The sequence below is a fragment of the Poecilia reticulata genome, chromosome 12, assembly GCF_904066995.2.
Source record: "Poecilia reticulata chromosome 12, P_reticulata-male-v2, whole genome shotgun sequence".
Classification (NCBI taxonomy): domain Eukaryota; kingdom Metazoa; phylum Chordata; class Actinopteri; order Cyprinodontiformes; family Poeciliidae; genus Poecilia; species Poecilia reticulata.
In genome coordinates this window covers 11277914-11297358 of record NC_088841.1, presented here as the reverse complement: position 1 = coordinate 11297358, position 19445 = coordinate 11277914, and the positions used below count along the sequence as shown (strand labels likewise).

At 37.7% G+C, this 19445-nt stretch overlaps 1 protein-coding gene across 7 annotated transcripts in view; it reads right to left on the bottom strand.

The window, feature by feature from the left end:
- Positions 1 to 19445, bottom strand: part of mapk10 (mitogen-activated protein kinase 10) — a 41341-nt gene that overhangs the window by 6519 nt on the left and 15377 nt on the right. For 2 of the 7 annotated variants that reach the window (XM_008424534.3, XM_008424541.3), the window contains exons 2-12: positions 16630 to 16701; positions 14648 to 14817; positions 10900 to 11029; positions 10347 to 10405; positions 9891 to 10029; positions 8820 to 8985; positions 8239 to 8310; positions 4840 to 5022; positions 1705 to 1829; positions 1492 to 1555; positions 1182 to 1259 (exon numbers count right to left, since the gene is read on the bottom strand). In XM_008424534.3, the coding sequence (XP_008422756.1) occupies positions 1182 to 1259; positions 1492 to 1555; positions 1705 to 1829; positions 4840 to 5022; positions 8239 to 8310; positions 8820 to 8985; positions 9891 to 10029; positions 10347 to 10405; positions 10900 to 11029; positions 14648 to 14817; positions 16630 to 16701 (1258 nt within the window). Of the gene's footprint in view, positions 1 to 1151; positions 1260 to 1491; positions 1556 to 1704; positions 1830 to 4839; positions 5023 to 8238; positions 8311 to 8819; positions 8986 to 9890; positions 10030 to 10346; positions 10406 to 10899; positions 11030 to 14647; positions 14818 to 16367; positions 16529 to 16603; positions 16702 to 19445 lie in introns of those variants that run through there. The other 5 variants (XM_008424538.3, XM_008424539.3, XM_008424537.3 and 2 more) reach the window with 4 other exon arrangements.

Genomic DNA, 19445 nt, shown 5'->3' with positions numbered 1-19445 from the left:
TTTTTTCATGCTCTCTTAAAACAGCAAAAAAAATTTAAAAGTATTGTGAACTACAAAGCTATGATTGTAAAACGTGTCATATTTGTCCTTAAAACAGAGCCCAAAAGGTTATTGATGAACCGATACTTTGAGCAAAAAAATAAAATCTCTGCTGTCGAATTAATGGAGAAAAACAATTTATAAACAAAGAACGCTGAAAACATACAGGTGGAAAGTGATTTGAGTATAATTCTGATTTGTACCATGTTAGCAAATGAAAAACAAACAAACAAAAAACACAAATTTAAAGCAGTATTAAGGATATTGTGTTTTCAACTTCTGACCATGTGCTCTCTGCTCCTCCGCCTTCCTGTTGCAGTGAAATAGTGCTGCCTGCAGATCCTGCACTGCGTCTGATACGCTCAGCATCCGATACTACGGAGCGGCCAATCTGCTTAATTACCACAAGCTTCAAACACAGAAAAGTGTGGATATCGTGTACTAGTGGGGAATAAAGAAAATAAGAAAAAAGATTGCTAAATGCTATCTCTCTTCCTGCAATGAAAGAATTAAAGATAACAAAGTTTATGTGCTGTTTAAATGACTAAATGCAAATGATGGACAGACTTTATTACTTTTTTTTATATAGTCTGAGGAAATTTATTGTACTTTACATGCACCTTTTTTATTAGTTACCCTTTCTTATCAGCATGCTGCTATAACCATGATAAAGCTGTTTCTCTGAATTTACATAGGAGTGTGACTGGATTATAAACATGACTCTCTACTGCCACTCTGTGGTGGAAAATTCGAACAGCACTTGCTCTCATTTCATGAATAACTAGAGGCTTAAAATATCAGCTGAAAACTGACATTTGAAAAGGAAAACCACACAGCCCAAACCTTAAATCGTGACACATTTATATGCACAAATACGAACATTCACACATGTTTTTTTATCAGATATTTTCTGTACCAGAAGGTACATTTAACAGTAGCAGATTTCGTTCTCAAAGTCTATTTATCGAATACACCGAAAAAAAAAAAAACACCCACTATATTAAACAACACTTAATCCAAGATGCAAGAGACATAGACACATGGTCAACAGCACAATGGGAATCTCTATTTACAAGGGAAAACTCCATTAAGGTTATAGTAAATTCACTTACAGAGCGATTAGGCTTATGCACTGAGAGTACCTGAAGGTGAAGGCTGTCCCTTCACAACGCCATTCTTCGTTCTTTCCTCAAAGTTCATCACCTCTTTGTAGATTAGTTCTGGCAAAAAGAGAAGAGTCAGTAAAATGCAAACAGTGGCAAAACTTCACTTTTCGCTATCCGCGTGAGAAACGGCAGAGAAAGAGAGTGCACTTAGAAACTGCAAAACAAAAGCACAGGCATTTCCCGACGCACTGAAAACCCCGCATTTCCTAATTAACACACAGATTGACTAAACTCGTGCATTGTTGACATTTAGCTTTCGGTGATGGCTAAAACAGGCTGTTCTTACCTTTCCACTCATCTATCGAGTGTTCTCGTTCATCCAGCTGCTTGTCATAAATCTGAGGTGGAGGCTAAAGTAAAAAGCAGGGAGCACAGGAAGATCTTTAGATGAACGCATATGTGTCACATATAAAAAGCAAAACTGCATAGTGATTGATCAAAACACAAATGGACAGTTCCGAGTTTCAACTACACACACACAGACACAGCGCCTACTCACCGCCTCCACCTCAGCTGGATCGTACCACACGTTGATGTAGGGGTGCTGTAAGGCCTCGTCCACCGATATCCGCTTAGCAGGGTCGATGATCAGCATCTTAGACAGCAGGTCCCTGGCCTGGCTTGCTGAAGTCGGAAAGAGAAAACACAAAAGCACCCAGCTGATTTCACGCGGACAAGAAAGTATCGCTCCGCGTTTCATGTGTGAAAGGGAAGATTGAGATAAAAACAAACCAGGAGGGGGCAAAAAAAAAGAGATATAACTAAAAACAGAAAGTTATTAGAGGTAATTTTCATCTTACAGAAACTCATTATGTTCTGGATGGTAATGGAAAACACTGCGGCTTCAGACAAATGACTTTAAATTAAGTTTGAAATGAGACGAGACAATTTTCCAAACACTGCGAGCACCAACAGCTTCAGTACTATGAGGAAGGAAGAAAAATGACCATGAAATTTAAAGAACTGGACAGTAAATGCAAGCCTAAGAGTCTGGTAAATTATAGTTCTTAGTTAAGTGCAATGTTAAATATCAGTATGCAACAACTAAACACAGATGAGAGTTATTTGTTCATTTTAGATCCGCCCTCATTTCCTTTATATTACAAATATTTCTCATTTTAGATTATTCACTCTTCTTTTTTACAGTTTCTACAGTGATTCTATGGTGATAATTCTCAGGAAATACTTATGAAACTGAAACCAGGTTGAGTATTAGCTTGTCAACCCGTAACAGGAGAAGGAGGCTGAAGGAGAGCAAATACAAAAGCTACCTTTCATAATAAATGTATTAAGATCCACAAATCTAGAGAATATCTCAGTTTTTGATAAAAATCACTTCCTTTTAAATGTACTAAGTGTGCAAAAGCATTTAGCAGGTCTTTGTCCTAAAAGCTTGGAGGATGGAATATTTTTTAGGTTTTCAGGTGTTTGGACTAAACAATGAGGAAATACATATAGGGAAATATTCATATTACTCCACCTTTAATCTCATATTCCTCTGATTTGTTCTCTTTTTACTGCAAAAAAAATACATTATTCTTTCCAGTATGGGTATATTCTTTCAATGCAATCAAAGGGGAAATTTTCCTCCTCTTGAGAAAGTCCCCTTGAACTGATTTGTCACTTTTTAACAGCTCCACAGCAGCTACGGAGTAAAGCAACAGCAGTCTGAAAACAGAAACAGAAAAATGGAGAATGGATTCTTCTCTTAACAGTAACAAAAACAGAACGACTCTGTGGAGCGACTCCTATATGGGTTCCTGTCCTATGCATCCTCCTCTCGCACATCGCTGTCACATCACAAATCTAAGATCCAAAGCACAGCGAGCGTTTCCCTCCTTTCTTCAACATGCTTTCACACCTTCCCACTGTGCCTCTCTGGGTGATTTTCCTTTAGCTTCGTCACCTCGGCAGCCCGCAACCCGCATACAAAACTGGTTCATGACAATTTAACATCAAACTGGAGCTTTGATGTGGGAACACACAAACAGGAAAAGTGGGCTGTCTCTTCTAAAATGGATGTTCTGTTTCCTGCTTTCTCAGCTGGGAGAGCAAAAGAAGACGCACAGGGTTGATCACATCCAGAAGCAGAGTCAAGTGGGAGCTCTGATTGGGATTTCAAGACTCGGCTCTGAGTTTTAACAAGGAAGCTAAAAGGCAACAACTCAGTCACTCGAGCAGGGTTGGAAAATCCTGGGGTTGCTTTTCATTGGGAAATGGGACTTTTTTAATTAATAGGATTTTGTTTTTTTGTTTTTTTTGACTGGGTATTTGGGGGGGTTAATAGGAAATGGGGGTTTCTGCCCAAACAACAAGATGTTTATACCTATCTTAGAATGTGACACAGTTTGCTTAAATTACCTGATAATTCCTGAATATTTAAAAAAATATATTTAAAAAATTTGGTAACACTTTATTTGAAGGGGCGTGCATAAGATTGACGTTACACAGTCATAGTCATGAACATGAAGGAGTCTACATGAATGTTTATGGCTGCTGTCAGGAAGTGTCTTTCTGTAAATAATGACACTTTTAGTCAAAATAAGCATTACAAGTTGCATTGAAAGTGCATTACAAGTGTCAACGTAGCAATATTTGGTAAATAATTACATTTTTATGCAGACTTGCATTAAAACGTGCATTGAAAGTCAATTAAAAGAGTCAACTTTGCATTAAAAGTGTCATAATTTACCGAGTGACACTTCATGACAACAATTGTAAACATTCATAAAGACTCCTTCATGTTTAAGACAGTGCTATGTCAGCCTTATGCACACCTCTTCAAAATAAAGTGTTACCATTTTTTTTTTAACTTGGACTATTTACAAAGTTCCTGAATGTAAATGTGGAGATTTAAAGACTTCTTTGCAATTCCTTTATTTCTTATACAAAAAGTCTGGATGTTGTGTGGAACTGTTTTGAAGTTCTTACACTGGCTCCCTGAAGCTCAGAGAACAGACTTTAAATACTTTTATTAGTTTATAAATCACTGAACAGCATAGCACCCAAATTAAAGATCTGTTGTTGTTGTAGCAATCTTCCAGACCGCTGAGGTCTTCTGGTTCTACTCTGAATTCTCAGAACTAGAATCAAACATGGAGAATCATCATTCAGTTTTTATGCTCCACAAAGGTGTAAGAAAATGGATGGATGGATGGATGATCTGGGACAAGCTTATAGAAAACTGCAAAACAGCCGAAACCTAGAGTCTCTTCAAAAATAAAGCTAAAAAAATAACACAACTGTCTAGAACTGCCTTTGATTAATAACAACTGGAACAATGAATCAATATATTTAATGAATATTTGCTTCATGATTTTGATGATAGGACGTTTATCGCTTGTTTCATAGTTGGCTAAAACACTTTGAACTGCCTTGTTGCTGAAATGTGATATACAAATAAACTTGACTAGAAAAATATTTATGATAAAATCAACATCAGCATTTTTCTTTTTTACTGCTCCTGTTAACCATAATATGCCGGGAATAAATGAAGAGCTGGCAAAGATATATCGTCGGAGTTAATGCCTTTTATTTTGACCCCCACATAATAATTCATCCAAATAATCAAGTCAAAATAAATCCAGGTATCTTTGGAGCATCCCGCTGACAATAATAAAACCTTGGCTCTCACCTTTGAGTTTGTTGTGCTCAGAGTCAGCAGGGAAAAGGCAGTCGGGGAAGAGCTTGGGGAAGGTGAGGCCCGCGTACTTTGGCCGGTTCTCCACGTAGTTCCTGACCGTGGGCTGCAGCTTCTTCATGAACTCTGGAGAGGGCGTGCCCAGCTGCTCTATCACCTTGTTCCACTGGTCAATGTCTGGCGAGGCAGGTCAAGGTTAAAGGAAACACACCTGGAATATGTAGCATCGTATCTTCTCACAGGATGTTAGGGAGATGTTATGTCATAATATTCCTGAAAAGGCAGTTTAAAAAAAAAAGAAGAAGAAATTCAGTTGCTTATCGTTTATATCGACACAAATCTGGCGACGAGACTTTCTGATGAGAAAGTTGTGGATCATGAGCGGTATCCTTACTGTTCCTTTTTTTTTTTTTACCAACAAATATGTTGCATCATCATTCTGCCAGCTAGTGCTTTATTTAGCTGGGAGTCCTCATAGTAATACCTCTTCACTGTCACCATTACACATTGAGTGAGAGCCAGTAAAGTCCCATTTTCCATCTCTCACAGCTTTAATCCATATTCCTCCTCGCTACAGGTTTGGATTTAGTCAAACAGCCTGAGGTGTTTTTTTTTGTTTGTTTTTTTTTCCTCAGCTTGTCAAAAATGCTTCCAGGCTTCCATATGAATCAGAGAGAGGAGGTATGCAGAGGGTGGAAGGATACGGTCAGACCCAGGGAACAGAACTGTCCCTCTCATCACCTCTCCAAAGATGCAGCCCACTGACCACATGTCCACTGGTGTCACACAGACACACACGCACACAAAATCACATAAGCTGTGATGTTCCAAGACATCTTTTGCTGCTTCCAGTAACTACTGAAGTTGGAAACTACGTAACTTCTCTTGCATTTTGATCACATTTATACTTTTAGAGGGAAAAAAAAGAAAGATTTCTAGTTTTCAGTGAAAATTGAAGGATTAAAAATATCGACAGCAGTGTGAGTGGTTATTGGTGGGATCGGTCCGATGATGATGCTTGTACATGTTCATTGACAGCTTTAAGCTCACCCTACGTCCCCTAGAGAAACAAATTTTAAAAAATCTAACCAGAGAGCAGAGAATGACACAATCAAAAAAATCAATTGATGATCATCTGATGTCTGCCTATTAACACAAGTGCATCAAACTTTATATACCTCTGCAATTAAACAGTCTACCCTAAATAATAACCTTCAGATTCTCTTTGACATTGCTGTTGCGATCGTCTATCATTAAACAACCACTAACCTTGTGGCCTACAGTACCGTGACCTGTCTCAGCGGACAGATTGCTGCACTCCATCATCATTTGCTGGACAAAGCACAGGGTTGACTCAAACCTCAATAAGGTCAGTATACTTTAGGCTAACAGCGTTAAATATGAGGTGCCAATCCACCACTGCCAAACGAGCTGAAAATTTACCAAATTTTGTCTTAGCGCACATTGATTTGCAGTAAAAAGAAAAACTGATGATGGGGGCAGATACAGATGACAACAATTTCTGTAATAGCCGAAATAGAAGGGATGCGAAGGCGCTGAGCTCATTGCAGGGTTTTCTCGCTGTTCAGCTCATTAATCTTCCCAGAGCCACATGAACGGAGGCCGCAGAGTGAGGAATCCCCCCTGCCCCCTACACCTGGTGTCTCATCGCTCCGTATGGCCATTTAGCTGCAGTAAGTCACCGTTTTAGATAGCAAAGATGGTCTTTTTTTTTCATGTTGTCAAAATGTGACACAAAAATACAAAACAAAATCAACTATTCCTGAAGCATTTCGACATGCTCAATGTATCCACTCACATGTGAAGTCCTGTGCAGGTGTCTGAGCTGATTTGGTTGACAATCAAACATAATGCTGCAAACACTGCAGCACAACCAGAGCCACAATGGTTACTTGTCAAAAACATCCTGACGTCCTGTATGCTGCAACTGTATATGACATACATGGTTCACAATTTTCTTCTTTAAGCCATAATGAATCAAAAAGTTGTCTAACTCATTAGGAGCATATGTTTTTGAGCAAAGGCAAAGAGGAGGTTATTTGTCCAAGGCTTCAACAACCTCATGAGCCATTTGTCACAAATGATATTTGAAGCACAAAGATATTTAAATGCCATCTGCAGACATGAAGCTCTTGTTAGAGGCAGCATGCTGCATGTGGAGATAGCCCAACTTCGGAGCAGTTGTTTGTCAAATTTGAGTAGCCATGATAAAAAATAGGGTTGTCTTTTTTTGCTGTAGTTACTTTTTTAATTTTAAATATCTTGTCTTTGTAGTGTACTTAATTGAATATAGGATTTGTAAATTATGGCATTCATTTATGTTTTACACAGTGTCCCAACTTCATTGGAGAAATGCTGGAATTATTCAGATGCATGAATCTTCTGAGAATACATCATAACATATTCATGTCGTGAGCATGCATCCTCTTCACAATGTCACGTAATTTAAACTATGCAATGACTAACAGACGCTCAAACTGAGCAAGCAAATGCTGTGACTCTCGTATGTTGGCTCTCATAGATGGCAAGATGTCCTTCATATGGAAAAAAAAAACATAACGTGGACTATTTAGCAGAAATACTGACATTCTCACTGCAAGCACACACACACTTAGTTGCACTCTAAAACACACGACGCACATTTTAAATATTCAGAGACAAGCTGAGAAATATGTATTTTTCAGGAGAGGTTTGAATTAAAAGTCAACACATATGAAGAGGAAGTGCTACTAAAACAAATGTTGGAACTACAAAGAATAAATATGTTATATAATGTTGGTCAAATGTGAGTGGTTTCAGTGCACCTCTGTGACATACAGCAGAAATCAGGTCTACTACTCCAGTAAAAAAAAAGTCACAAAAACTCAACTATACCTGACCATTTCCATGTAATAACCAAAAAAAGAAAAACAAAAAACAAAAAACTGATTGTTTATTGTCTTTTTTTTTTTTGCAGTATTATTTTGGCATATTTGCCTTTAATGAAGTATTTAAAATGTGTCATACTCTGAAAGAAATCTCTGCATTTCTGTTTGGTTATTTTCAGCCTTTTAAGATTGTTAATGTTGATTAAACAACAAGAAAAAAACTTTAAAATTTGGACTTCTTGTCCAAACTGGATAGGATTATTACAAAACCAAATCAAGAAGGTATCAGGGAAAATGTGTTGCAGTTCACTGTTTTTCCAGTAAAATACTACAGATTGATGTTTTTGTTTTTCAAGGTACTGTGTCTAATTAGGTCAGTTCATTATAAAACCAAATGTGTGTCGTTTTCAAAGTTACCTTTAAAAAAAAAAACAAAAAAAAAAACACTCTACTGGGTTACCATCACACAATCTCTCTCTCTCTCTCTCTGTATTAGTAAGGATACAGTCCCGGCCAGGGAAAAGGATTTTGTGACGCACCATTTCTCCCATGATGCACCCCACCGACCAAATGTCCACTGCACGCAAAGAGGTGAAGGTGGCACAAAGAGGGAGCAAAGGGAAAGAGGGGGGGAAACAAAGGTTAGAGCAGTCTACAGCAATTAGCAGATTATTCAATAGAGTGAGAGGCATGTTACGACTCAACGTGCACACACAAGATAAAGAGCTGAAGGAGTAACAGTGAAAACGAAAGCAGAGCGTTAGAAGGACTGATTATCTGAGGGAAACTCAAAGCCCACAGGCTGTCATTTTAAGTTAGAAGTGTGACTAATGAATCATAGCGAGGCTGGCATTCAGTGATGTGTCTTGATGTTCTGAGGGCTTTTAATCAATGACTCACTGTGCCAGAACTTCAGCTCTATTGCAATTCAACCAGAATGGCGTCTTTGCCTTTGCAATGATTAAGCTCTTCTCACAGAACAAACGCCTCTCTCTGATCACAGCTGCAGGTGCTGGACTCTCGAAACTTTTCATTTAGAGCTGTCTGACAGAGACCTGTGACTCTACAAACACTGGCAAAGCTCACCATTTTCTTTGTATCCCATTCCCAGGATGACCTCTGGGGCTCTGTAGTATCGCGTCACCACATATGGGGTCATCATGAAACTAGTGCCCGCGGTTCTAGCCAGACCGAAGTCCAGGATCTTCAGGGTGCAATCAGACTTCACCACTATATTGCTTGGTTTGAGATCCTAGAGAGGGGGGCGGGGGGGAAGCATGTGCAATCTTTAAATTATTGAACATCATATTTCCTATTGAGGAGGAGCTGCTATGTGAGAGGGACACCAGTCCTCTCTAATCTAAGATTATTTATTCATAATAGATAATCTTATTATTCATAATAAGATAATGCAAATATGTGAAATTAAACAAAAGCAAGAACTATTTTCTATGCTTTTGTCTATATTAATAATCTTTATTCTGTTTGTTTTTTCAAAAAGAGTTTTTTTTTCCACTTTTTTGTTGAAAACAAGTTGAATATTGTTTCTGTGCATGTTACTGTGTTAATCGGTATTTCCTGAATTGTGAAATGATAAAAAGTTATGTACAACTTCCGACCTAAAAATTCTAAAACATAAATGTTCAGCTTAGCAAATAAATAAATAAAAAGAAATATCTCATTTACTGTCAAAAATATCGATAATATTTTTCAAGTGTATCTTTATCCATCAGATTTTATTTTATCAAAAAAAAAAAAAGATTTCCTCACAGATCAAATATGGCATCCACATTTCATAGTTACTTATTTTTATTTATTATTTATAAACCTTACCATTTAACGTATGCTAACTTTGTAAATTTGCTCCAGTTGGGCTGTCAGAGAAATGCTTCACTGGGATGTAGTAGCAAAAACAGGAAACACTGGATCCTATTTGTCATTTCACACAACCTGGCTTATTTGTTGAGTCTTATCTGCTTCGAAAAGTAAATAGACTCTCATATTACAAACAATACGATTGCTGCCAAAATATTGTGCAAGCAGACTGCAGGCTTTACTACTTTCAACAATTGATCATCGTGACAGATTTGGAAGCACACAATGCAAAGCTAATTTAACAGGTAGAGGTGAAAAAACCCGCTCACTGTCTCCTCTTACCCTGTGAATAATGCCGGCTGAGTGCAGATGTTTGATTCCGCATAGCATCTGGTAGAGCAGATAGGACATTCTCTCGTGGTCAAGCTCCATCTGAATCACCTGGCACAAGTTGGCATCCATGAGCTCCATCACGAGGTACCTGGGAAAATGCCATGACCAATTCAGTAAGTGGCGACTTGTTTGACATTTGACTGGTTAGTTGTTACGCATTTTAAACGTTTCTGCATGAACTACAACAAAAAAATGTGTTGACGTATGAGACGTATAAATCCCCGAGTAGAGGGACTGTTCTAAAAACAAACGTGCTCTCATTTATGATTCAGTACGAGAACATGACGCCTCTATCGGCTTTCACTGACTACCCCCCCGGAGCGGCTCTGCTCTGGCGATTGAGGAACACAGAATGGACACGAAATGTACAACAAAAATTAATGAGAAAAACAAAAAGGAACTCACACATCTTGGAATTCCTCTAATGATTTCTGTGGCGTGAAGACATTTAATAAACTGATTATCTGAAAGAGAGAAGATGCAGTCAGAGGGTTATTATGCAGATAATCAAAAAGGGAAAATAAACAAATTGATTGAAAGCGACTGTGAGAAGATAATGACTGCTGAGAAGAACTCTGGTGAGAGAGGACCAAATAGTCTGAAGAGGTGGAATGGAGGCAAGAGGAGGGGATAAAGGCTGGTGACAGGAAACAAAGAGAGGGAGACAAAGTGTAGCAGTGGGGATTACAGTCATCCCTCCAAGTGCTCTTGGTTTCACTCTCTCTCACCAGTTTGCTGCACTCCAGCGGGCGCAGAGTTTAGCACGATCACAACATCGCATGGGGGCTAGTGTGTACTTTGTAGCAGAGCGATTTGGCCAGAAATAGAATCTTGCTGACAGCAGATGTGTTTTTCTTTTTTTTTTTTTTTTTTTCTTCTTTGTCCCAATGCGTAACAACACCCCCCCCCCCCACAAAAAAAACAAACAAACAAACAAAACAAAACAACAATAACTCACATTTTTGTGATTGACACATTTCATGAGCACCAACTCCCGGTATGCCCTCTTGGCGTGGGTCTGGTTCTGGAAGGGTCTGCTCAGTTTCTTTATGGCAACATTCCTGTCCAGGACAGCATCATAGCCCGCACTGCAGAGAGAGACAGAGAGAGAAAGAGAGAGGAAAAGCACATAATCATCAGCATTCTTTCAGCATTCATAGCTGGATGGTTATCTGAGTGCATGTGGTCGCACAGTAATTGCAATTTGTAGCACAAGAGCAAATAGATGATTTTCTGCATGTTGAAGTTATCAATGTAAGGGAAGCCTACAGACAGTTTCTGTCAAACATATTTACAGCTGAACCATTTATTTACATAAGCTATATGAAAATACAGAACCTTTTTCTTTTTTACTAAATGTTTATCGAAAACATTTAGTCATTTGTACACCTCTTTAGAAGGGGTTGTAGGAGGGAGGAACATAATGCCTGGAAAAAATTGACAATGAAAGGGTGTAAAAATATTTCTCCATTTTTAGCCTCCAATGAAATAAACCTTAGGGTAATTAAAGGACTGTTTTCACTTCACAAAGCAATCAGTTTGGCAAAATAAAATGTATCCAGTAGGAAAATATGACTCATAACTGGTTGCTTTGCTAGCACAGTGCAACCCTGACTCTGGAGACCTTTTATATTGGAACTCCTTGCAGTCCTTTTTGTTGACTCTCAGAGAACAGGTGTGGAGGAAAAATAAGGCATTAAAATGTCATTTAATATTCTGTATCTTTCCGTATCGCCTTTCGATGCTGTAAAGGGACTATGGGTGTATTTTTATGTTGTCGTGCAGAAGATGCTGAGTGCAATGCGCTGTGGTTGTAAATGTCTCTGTGGAGAATGCATACGATGGATTTATAAAAGCATTTGTCCAACAAGGATTTTAGCAAGTCATCACTTTTCCAGATGAGTGAAAGGTGATGTCATGAATAGCTAAATTACTTAAAACCTTGATCCATCTTTAGGATTCCCATATGAAAGCATGAAAGCTTCCTCTAAAAAAGCACCAATGCAAGGAAGTCTGATCCTAACATTAACATCTGGTGCAGAATATTGTATATGTTTGTAACGCTGTCAGCTCCACCACAGTGGACTTAATTTTGTGGCTAATTAAAAAAAAACAAAAAAACTCTGTCCTTTTTTTCTGTATTTTCGGTCATTAACATTATTTTGTTGATCTATCTGATTTATTAGTTTTTAACCTGTTCACAATAAAAAATATAATGTATTAACTGATTGGCTTATTCATGTCATGGGTATGCCATACAGAAAGCAGGTAAAACATTAGCCGTAAAACTGTCTAATGTTCAAAGCAAAGAGCATTTTGAAGAAAGACAATGATATTTTCTGCACTTTATCAACAAATAATGAACTGGAAACAATGAAGCGGAAGTCAAATTAGCAGTGACTTATATTCAAACAGAGCAAACACAACAAGGTTAGCCTATTCTTTTGCAAACTGCTCTTCATGAAATCATTCTTTTAAAGTGGCAGGATACGATTTTCCTGTCTCCCCGTCCTTGATATGGCTGCCTGTCAGCGCTGATCTTTTTGCTGCGTAAAGAGCATCTGATATATTAGCCTTCAAAGTTTTTATCGTTCAAACTAATAGTCTAAGTTTATAAAGTAAGTTTTTTTTAGCCAAATTTTTAATTGGAACTGCAACAACATTTGTTGCAAGATGAAAAATGTCAAATGCCATCAATTTAAATAAGCATGCTAGTGTTAGCTTAGCACTTTAGCAAACTGCTCTATATGTGTGGAAGACTAGATGTACATATGTCCCCAAAATATCTCTCAATGTCCAGAAAAATGTACGCTACGCATCTACTACATCGTTAGTGAGTAAATTAACAGTGATAAAATGTTGATGAAATACAGTATGCTAAAAGTAGCTTCAAATTGAAGCTACTGACTTTTCAGACATTACATAGCATATTGCACCGTAACTCAGCATCAGCAAATACCTGATTATAACACCAATGCATGAATGTTTGTATGGACTGGCATAATTACTGGCAACAACATTGGCAAAATAAATCTTAACAGAAAGCAAGTTTTTCCTTATTTGCATGTTCTCTGGCTGAACTAGGATAAATCGCCTGATTGCATAAGCAAAGCAGAATGTGTCCTCGCTGACTTAGGCATAATCTTTTAAATCTGTCTGCTTGTGTGCATGTTGCTTATTTGAGACTAGCTGTTGGAACTGAGTCACACAGATGTTTATGTAAATGTGATTATGTCACCCATCCGAGGTTCGCACCGAAGATAGCCAACAATCTTTTTTTAAATGTTTTATCACCATGTTGAGAGCAAACAGTTATTTCAACTTATACAAAAACACATTTTTCATAATATGTGTCAATGCATCTGTAAACATCTGAAAAAGATAGGTTTTCATGCTTGATATCTCAAATCAGTCTCTGTTTCTCTTTTTTTTTTTGTCTGCTGTTACCGCCAGATGACACCAGATGCTATCTGGGGGCAAAATCAAGAAATATACAGCTGGGAAGATACAGTTTCATGTCCTCTCTACAATTGATCTCTAAAAGCATTTTCCAAACCTGCCCTCAAGCCAACCTGCAGCCACTAAGAATTGGTTTTGCTACCTTTAGGATCGAAGTAGCAAAAAGGCAGAGATTATAAGAGGGCACATGGAGAGCAAAGGTGTAACGCGAAACACGTCGACTTGGATCATCGGTGCGGAGGATTCTGAAAGGTTGTATATTAGCACAATGACACAGCGTTAGCATGAGCATGAGTTATGAATGTGTTTGGTGGATCGACAGAGACGGTAAGAGGCATTTCTTTAAGTGGAGCTTTGGCAGTCGTTCCACTGCATTCTGACAGGGAAGGCGTGAGGTGAATTACAATGAAAGATGGCTCCCTCTGCAATCTGGATTAAGGATTCATAAGAAAACTGTGGTGACAAATAGAAGATATGATATCAGCTCACACCTGAGGAAAAAAAAAATTATATCACAAGTACTGACCTTGATCCCTCTAAGGAATGTTTTCTGTTTGTTATATATATATATATATATATATATATATATATATATAATATATATATATATATATATATATATATATATATATATATATATATATATATATATATATATATTTAACACTATATTTATGACAATATAGAAGTGACTGAAAATCAGCTGATGATTTTAAAACATCAGCTGTAACTTCATTTTAGCAGCGTTTTTATTACTTGAAATAGAAATTCATAAACACTTGCTGTTGTCACATTAAAAAGTTTCATATCAGAATTTTCTGCTCAGATAATCAGATGATGAAATGAGCTTGTTTTTCTTATTCTTAAAAGCACAAAATGAATCAGAGAGCATTGAATCAGCTGCATAAGATGTTAAAAAACCTTGAAAAGAATTATAAATGCTTACTAAAAACAAAAGTTTATCTGACTTACTAATAAATGCCTTAAAAAGCATGCTTTTATGCCGTTTCTAGATCAAAAGGCTGAAAGTAGAGTTCGTAAATGCTCTCTTTGGCCTAATGTGAAACCAGACTCCACTATATGTCACAGATTTTATCAACATTTGAAGCAATAAACCACAGAACAAGGAGACCAACAGTAAAACTGAGACAACCCAAACATTAAACATAACAAAGAGCGTCATCAAGCATCTTGACGCTATTTAAACCAGGGCATAAAAAAAACAAAAGGCACGGCTGTGAACTTACCAGACAATTCCCTGAGCTCCAGAACCAATGGGCTTTAAATTCTGGTAACGCTTTAGAACTGTGAAGGTGGAGTCTCCCACTTCCACACTGTAGAACTGGTTGTCCACTTTGCTTTTGCTCATGTTGTAATGTTTGGCAATATATGACACATCCACTTGTTTGCCAAAACCCTGCGCGAGTCAAATACAGCACAGTAGTGGCGTTAGTCTTGCTGAAAGAGAAAGGCATGGTTTACATTTACAGCAGGAAAACCCAATTACTATGTCCAATGCAATTAAGTATAATCACAAAATAAAAGCATGTATATTACATAGCATATATAATATGTGCATTTTTATTTTTTATTTTACTATTTAACAATCAGCATTTAAATTGTTTCTACACCTGATTACTTTTTTTGAATTCTACGTTATACCTTCTGTTTATAGGCACACCAAAGGTAGCATTTGATAAAATAAATGTCTGATGTTGGAGCTCCTGTCTGAGAAAGAACTTTTTAATACTCTCTCTTTTTTAATAGTACTTTTTTTTAAGTACTTTAGATGTTTTATGGTTTTCTTAAATATGGTACATTTTAAATCCCCTGAGCAGTTGAGTGGGATTCAATTCTAGGCTTTTACTCAAGTCTTTTTATTACTCAATTTTCTGTTATACTGCCGAGGTTTACTATTCTGTTGAAAGGTTCACTGTCAGTTTAACTTTTGCTTTTTCATAGACGACAGCACGTTGTCATCAAGTGGCGCTTAATATCATTAAATAGAGAAAAAACATAAAAGTTGTTACTCTTAAAAAAAGCCTCAGCTTTGTCTGACCATATCGTTCCAAAAAGGTCTGGGCTTTATTTGTATGTTTTAGGTCCTAAGAAGGTACAAGTTATATCGCTTCACACTTATTGATGTTCATAAACTGTATAACACAGAAGTAAATTATGCACATTTAAAAGATGTATTTCTGTTCTGTAGGTACAGCATTTTGATACCAATAGTTACGAAAGTCACTCTCACAGGTGCTCTCTTCACTACCACGATCAACAACAAATCCTGTGCAAAATCAGTTGTCGCCTTACAGAAACATAAATGTTTTTTCTACCCGAAAATATAGGCAGCAGAATAAATACTGGCCATGTTATTACATCAGGGCCAGTAATTGCTTCCCTCGGATGAAGATATTATTACATCTTTGTGGACACAATATATTAAGCTGTAATTACGGGCATGGAAATAGTGGCACAACAAAATAATAATTACATTAATTACGGACTGTAATTACTCCGCAGTTCACAAACCAAATAAAGCTGCACTGCTGGGGTACGACTGTGTAAGTTCAGCCTTAAAGCTACGCAAGTCAAGAATCAGGAAAATGTACATAATGACATGAATACACATAACCTGCGATTTGATTCATTTTTAATGTTTGGCTTTATAGGAGTACCAACAGTGGCTCTTAAACATTAACATAAGATGCATGTGCAATCCAACACAGCATGCAAAGCTCCTGAGTAATCTGAGCCACAGTGAAAAGGTCCAACGCACCTCTCACACACATACTCCACGTATGGATTATGCATATGTGAAATGAGTTTGGCATTTCAGCTATACGAGGTCAACGGGAGGCAGGCAATTAAGCCCCACTTTAGCCAAATGTCTCAGATACAGATAAGCACTTGAGGTATTGAACTTCAGCAGGAAACTAGGTCTGCACTGGAAATAGTTTTGCATACTTAATTGTTCACGGTGAGGTTAAAAGCTCTTCGTTCGCTTTCATCTACTTTTGGAATTCCCACAGGAAATATACAGCGATTCCAGACCGTTATGCAGGATTTTGTTGTTTTTTTTTTTACATGAAATGAGAGGTTTTGTGAGCACCGGTCGCTGTAGAAGCCTATCAGAAACACAGCAAACACAGCAAAAACACACATAGGAAATACGGGGAAATGGAAGGGATTGAATACTGTACCTTTTTTACCTGTAAGGAACACACACCTGACAAAAGGCTATCTTTACATCCAGGACTGGTTGGCTGCAGTTATATAAGAAATGTCTGCTCATAAATACCTGGAAGACACAAACATCGGAGAAGGGGAGTCAGAGAGTGATTGCAGGGAGCCCCGAGAGGCAGGGAAGTGCAAATATACCTTTGCTGAAATTATTCACATGAGTGATGGCCTCAAAATATGATCTGCACCTTTATGGAAAAAAGAAAAATAGCTGCACCTTCATCTGGATCAGCTTTATCTTAATATGCAAAAGAGCAGCTTAACTTATGATGGAGCATCTGAGAAACTAGATCTGTGGAAATTTGCAGTCTCTCTCTCTCTCTCTCTCTCTCTCTCTCTCTCTCTGTCTGCTGTTGTTCTGAATCCTCCAGGAACATTCACAGCTGGGGTTTTTTCTCTCTCCCCACTGTCCCCATCTTTCTCAATAAAAATGAGAAAAACAGCAAGTCACCGCCACCCACACCTCTATAAATATAAACTGACCAATACATCAATTCCTCATCAGAGAGCAGCACAGCAGGACGACGGAGATCAATGTCTTATCAGCCTGCAGACGGAGATATAAGCAAACCTGGGGCTGTTAGAGACAAGTATGGTTTATTAATGACTTGTTTCAAGTGCACAGAGACTGATTCAGTGATTAAATAAGAATGTCTTTATATCTCATTACTTCTCAGTTTTTCTGCTTACATTCATATCTATTGTAAATCTTTTGAAACAAAGCAGCTTGCAGTGCTTTCAGGCATGTTTTTACTCATTGCACAATTTATTTTGGAACAAAAATGAGGTACAAACCTAACTAAAGCAGACACATTTAAAGCAAAAATCAAACTCCTTCTTTTACAACATATTTATAAAATTTTCATCTATTTTGTACATATACGTATTTAATCTACAATAGCAACAACTACACGACCATGAAATCTTGTAAAAGTAGACCACGATCTAGTTCTTTTGGGTTCAATATGCAATCAAGGAGAAATGTTTTAAATGACGCAACGATTTTTATTTTTAAAATGCTTGTACCATTACCTTTAACTTCAGTATATTAGTTTGCCTTGGTAGAAAATGAAATGAAAAATCTCTTGCCAAGATTTGCTGACCTGAACGAGTTGAATACACTGTAAGACTTTTTTTTTTTATTATTCCAGCTGATGTAGGATTAAATTATTTTCAATGTGTGGGGGGAAAAAAATCACAATCCTGGTAGTTTCAAGACACAATGCCCTTACATATTGTGGAAAGAGAAGAAAACATAAAGCAATTTTGGCATAACTATGGCATTATTCTGCTGTAAAGGGAATCAAACTTAGTTGTTAAAACTAAATGTCCCAACGCAAAATACTTTGCATTGCTATAACCCCTCAAGAAGTCTAGAAAACTCCTGTGCATCACTCAGAGGCCTTTGAGGGTAGCTAAGAACGACCCTGTGCCTCCTAAATGTGATCCCTAATCATCAGCTGTACGCTTTTGTCAAGAAAATTGCCAAAAAGAAACCTTGAGTGTGTGAAAAGTCCTTTTGTTCAGCCTCAAAACCGTGAAGTCACCTAGATTTGCCAGAGGCCCTGTGGCCATCTGACGCTTTAACATCATCCACGGCAACCCAGGATATCTAAACAAGAATATCTGTCATATTTCGGCTTTGACAAAACATTTATGTTCGTCGCTTAATTCACATATGCATTTGTGTTAACTTGTCAAATTCATGAAACAGTAAGCAAACAAAAATGGCAACAAATGTCCTGTTTAACATCAATCTATGTTGACTTTTTGGTGTGACACTACGAGGCTTTAAGGGGACGATTTGTGATGAGACAGAGACCAACAAATACTTTGTCATGATGTCTAACAGTATTATATTAGCATTACTACCAAGTACAAAATGAGCTTCACAGCATCAGCGACAGCACTGACATTGTGATGATACACAAACTTCATAGGCTTTTCACAGTGAAAGAAAAACAATTTGCCTGACAAGTAGCTTTTGTCATTTTTTCTGCTTTTTTTCTGCAAAGGAAACAAGATACAAAAAGTGCATACATTCATGGAAGAAAAAAAGTCTGTCCAGAGGGCAAGCAATGAAATAATTTCCTCACAAGTTTAGATAATTTCCCAGACCTTTTTATACATATATTTTTTTTCGCTTTCAAATGAGAGGATGTTCTTTCTGAAACTTTCCGTATCACCTCGCTCCACAGGCGCCGTATTACAGTCGCTGCTCGTGCTTTTGATGTCTGTACTCAAAATGGAATAGAGGAGCTTTAAAAGAGGAAATGTGGGCCACAGAGGTTGGAGATTTATGCTTTGGCTTAATTTTCTGACCTTTAAAAACGTGGCCCATTTCTTTTATCCAGGTCTCACAAGGTGTAAAAATGTAGCGTACTATGACGTAGAAAAGGAGAAAGGGAGGGCAAAAAGGAGTAAATAAAAATGTTATGATCTGTGTTTTCTGTATAGTTATTTGGGGATTTTCTGTGTTTAGTCCTGTTTCCCTGAGTCTGTGTCGTCCTGTCAGCCCTTGATTGTTCCCAGGTGTGTCTCGTTCCCTTGATTACCCCCCTGTGTATTTAAGTCCACCTGTTGTCTTTGTCTCTTGTCGGGTCCTCATCTTAAGTCAGTTGTTGTCTGCGTCTGCTCTCCAGTAGAACTGTTTAAGTCCCGGTTAGCTTGCTCCATGTTCAGGCTTTCGTCAATTGCTACCGGTATTTAGCTGTGGCTGTACTCTCTGCCGTGCCGCCTGTGTTTGGACCGTTTGAGCCTTTCATCATTAAATTCGTAATTTTCTTCACACCTGGGTCTCTG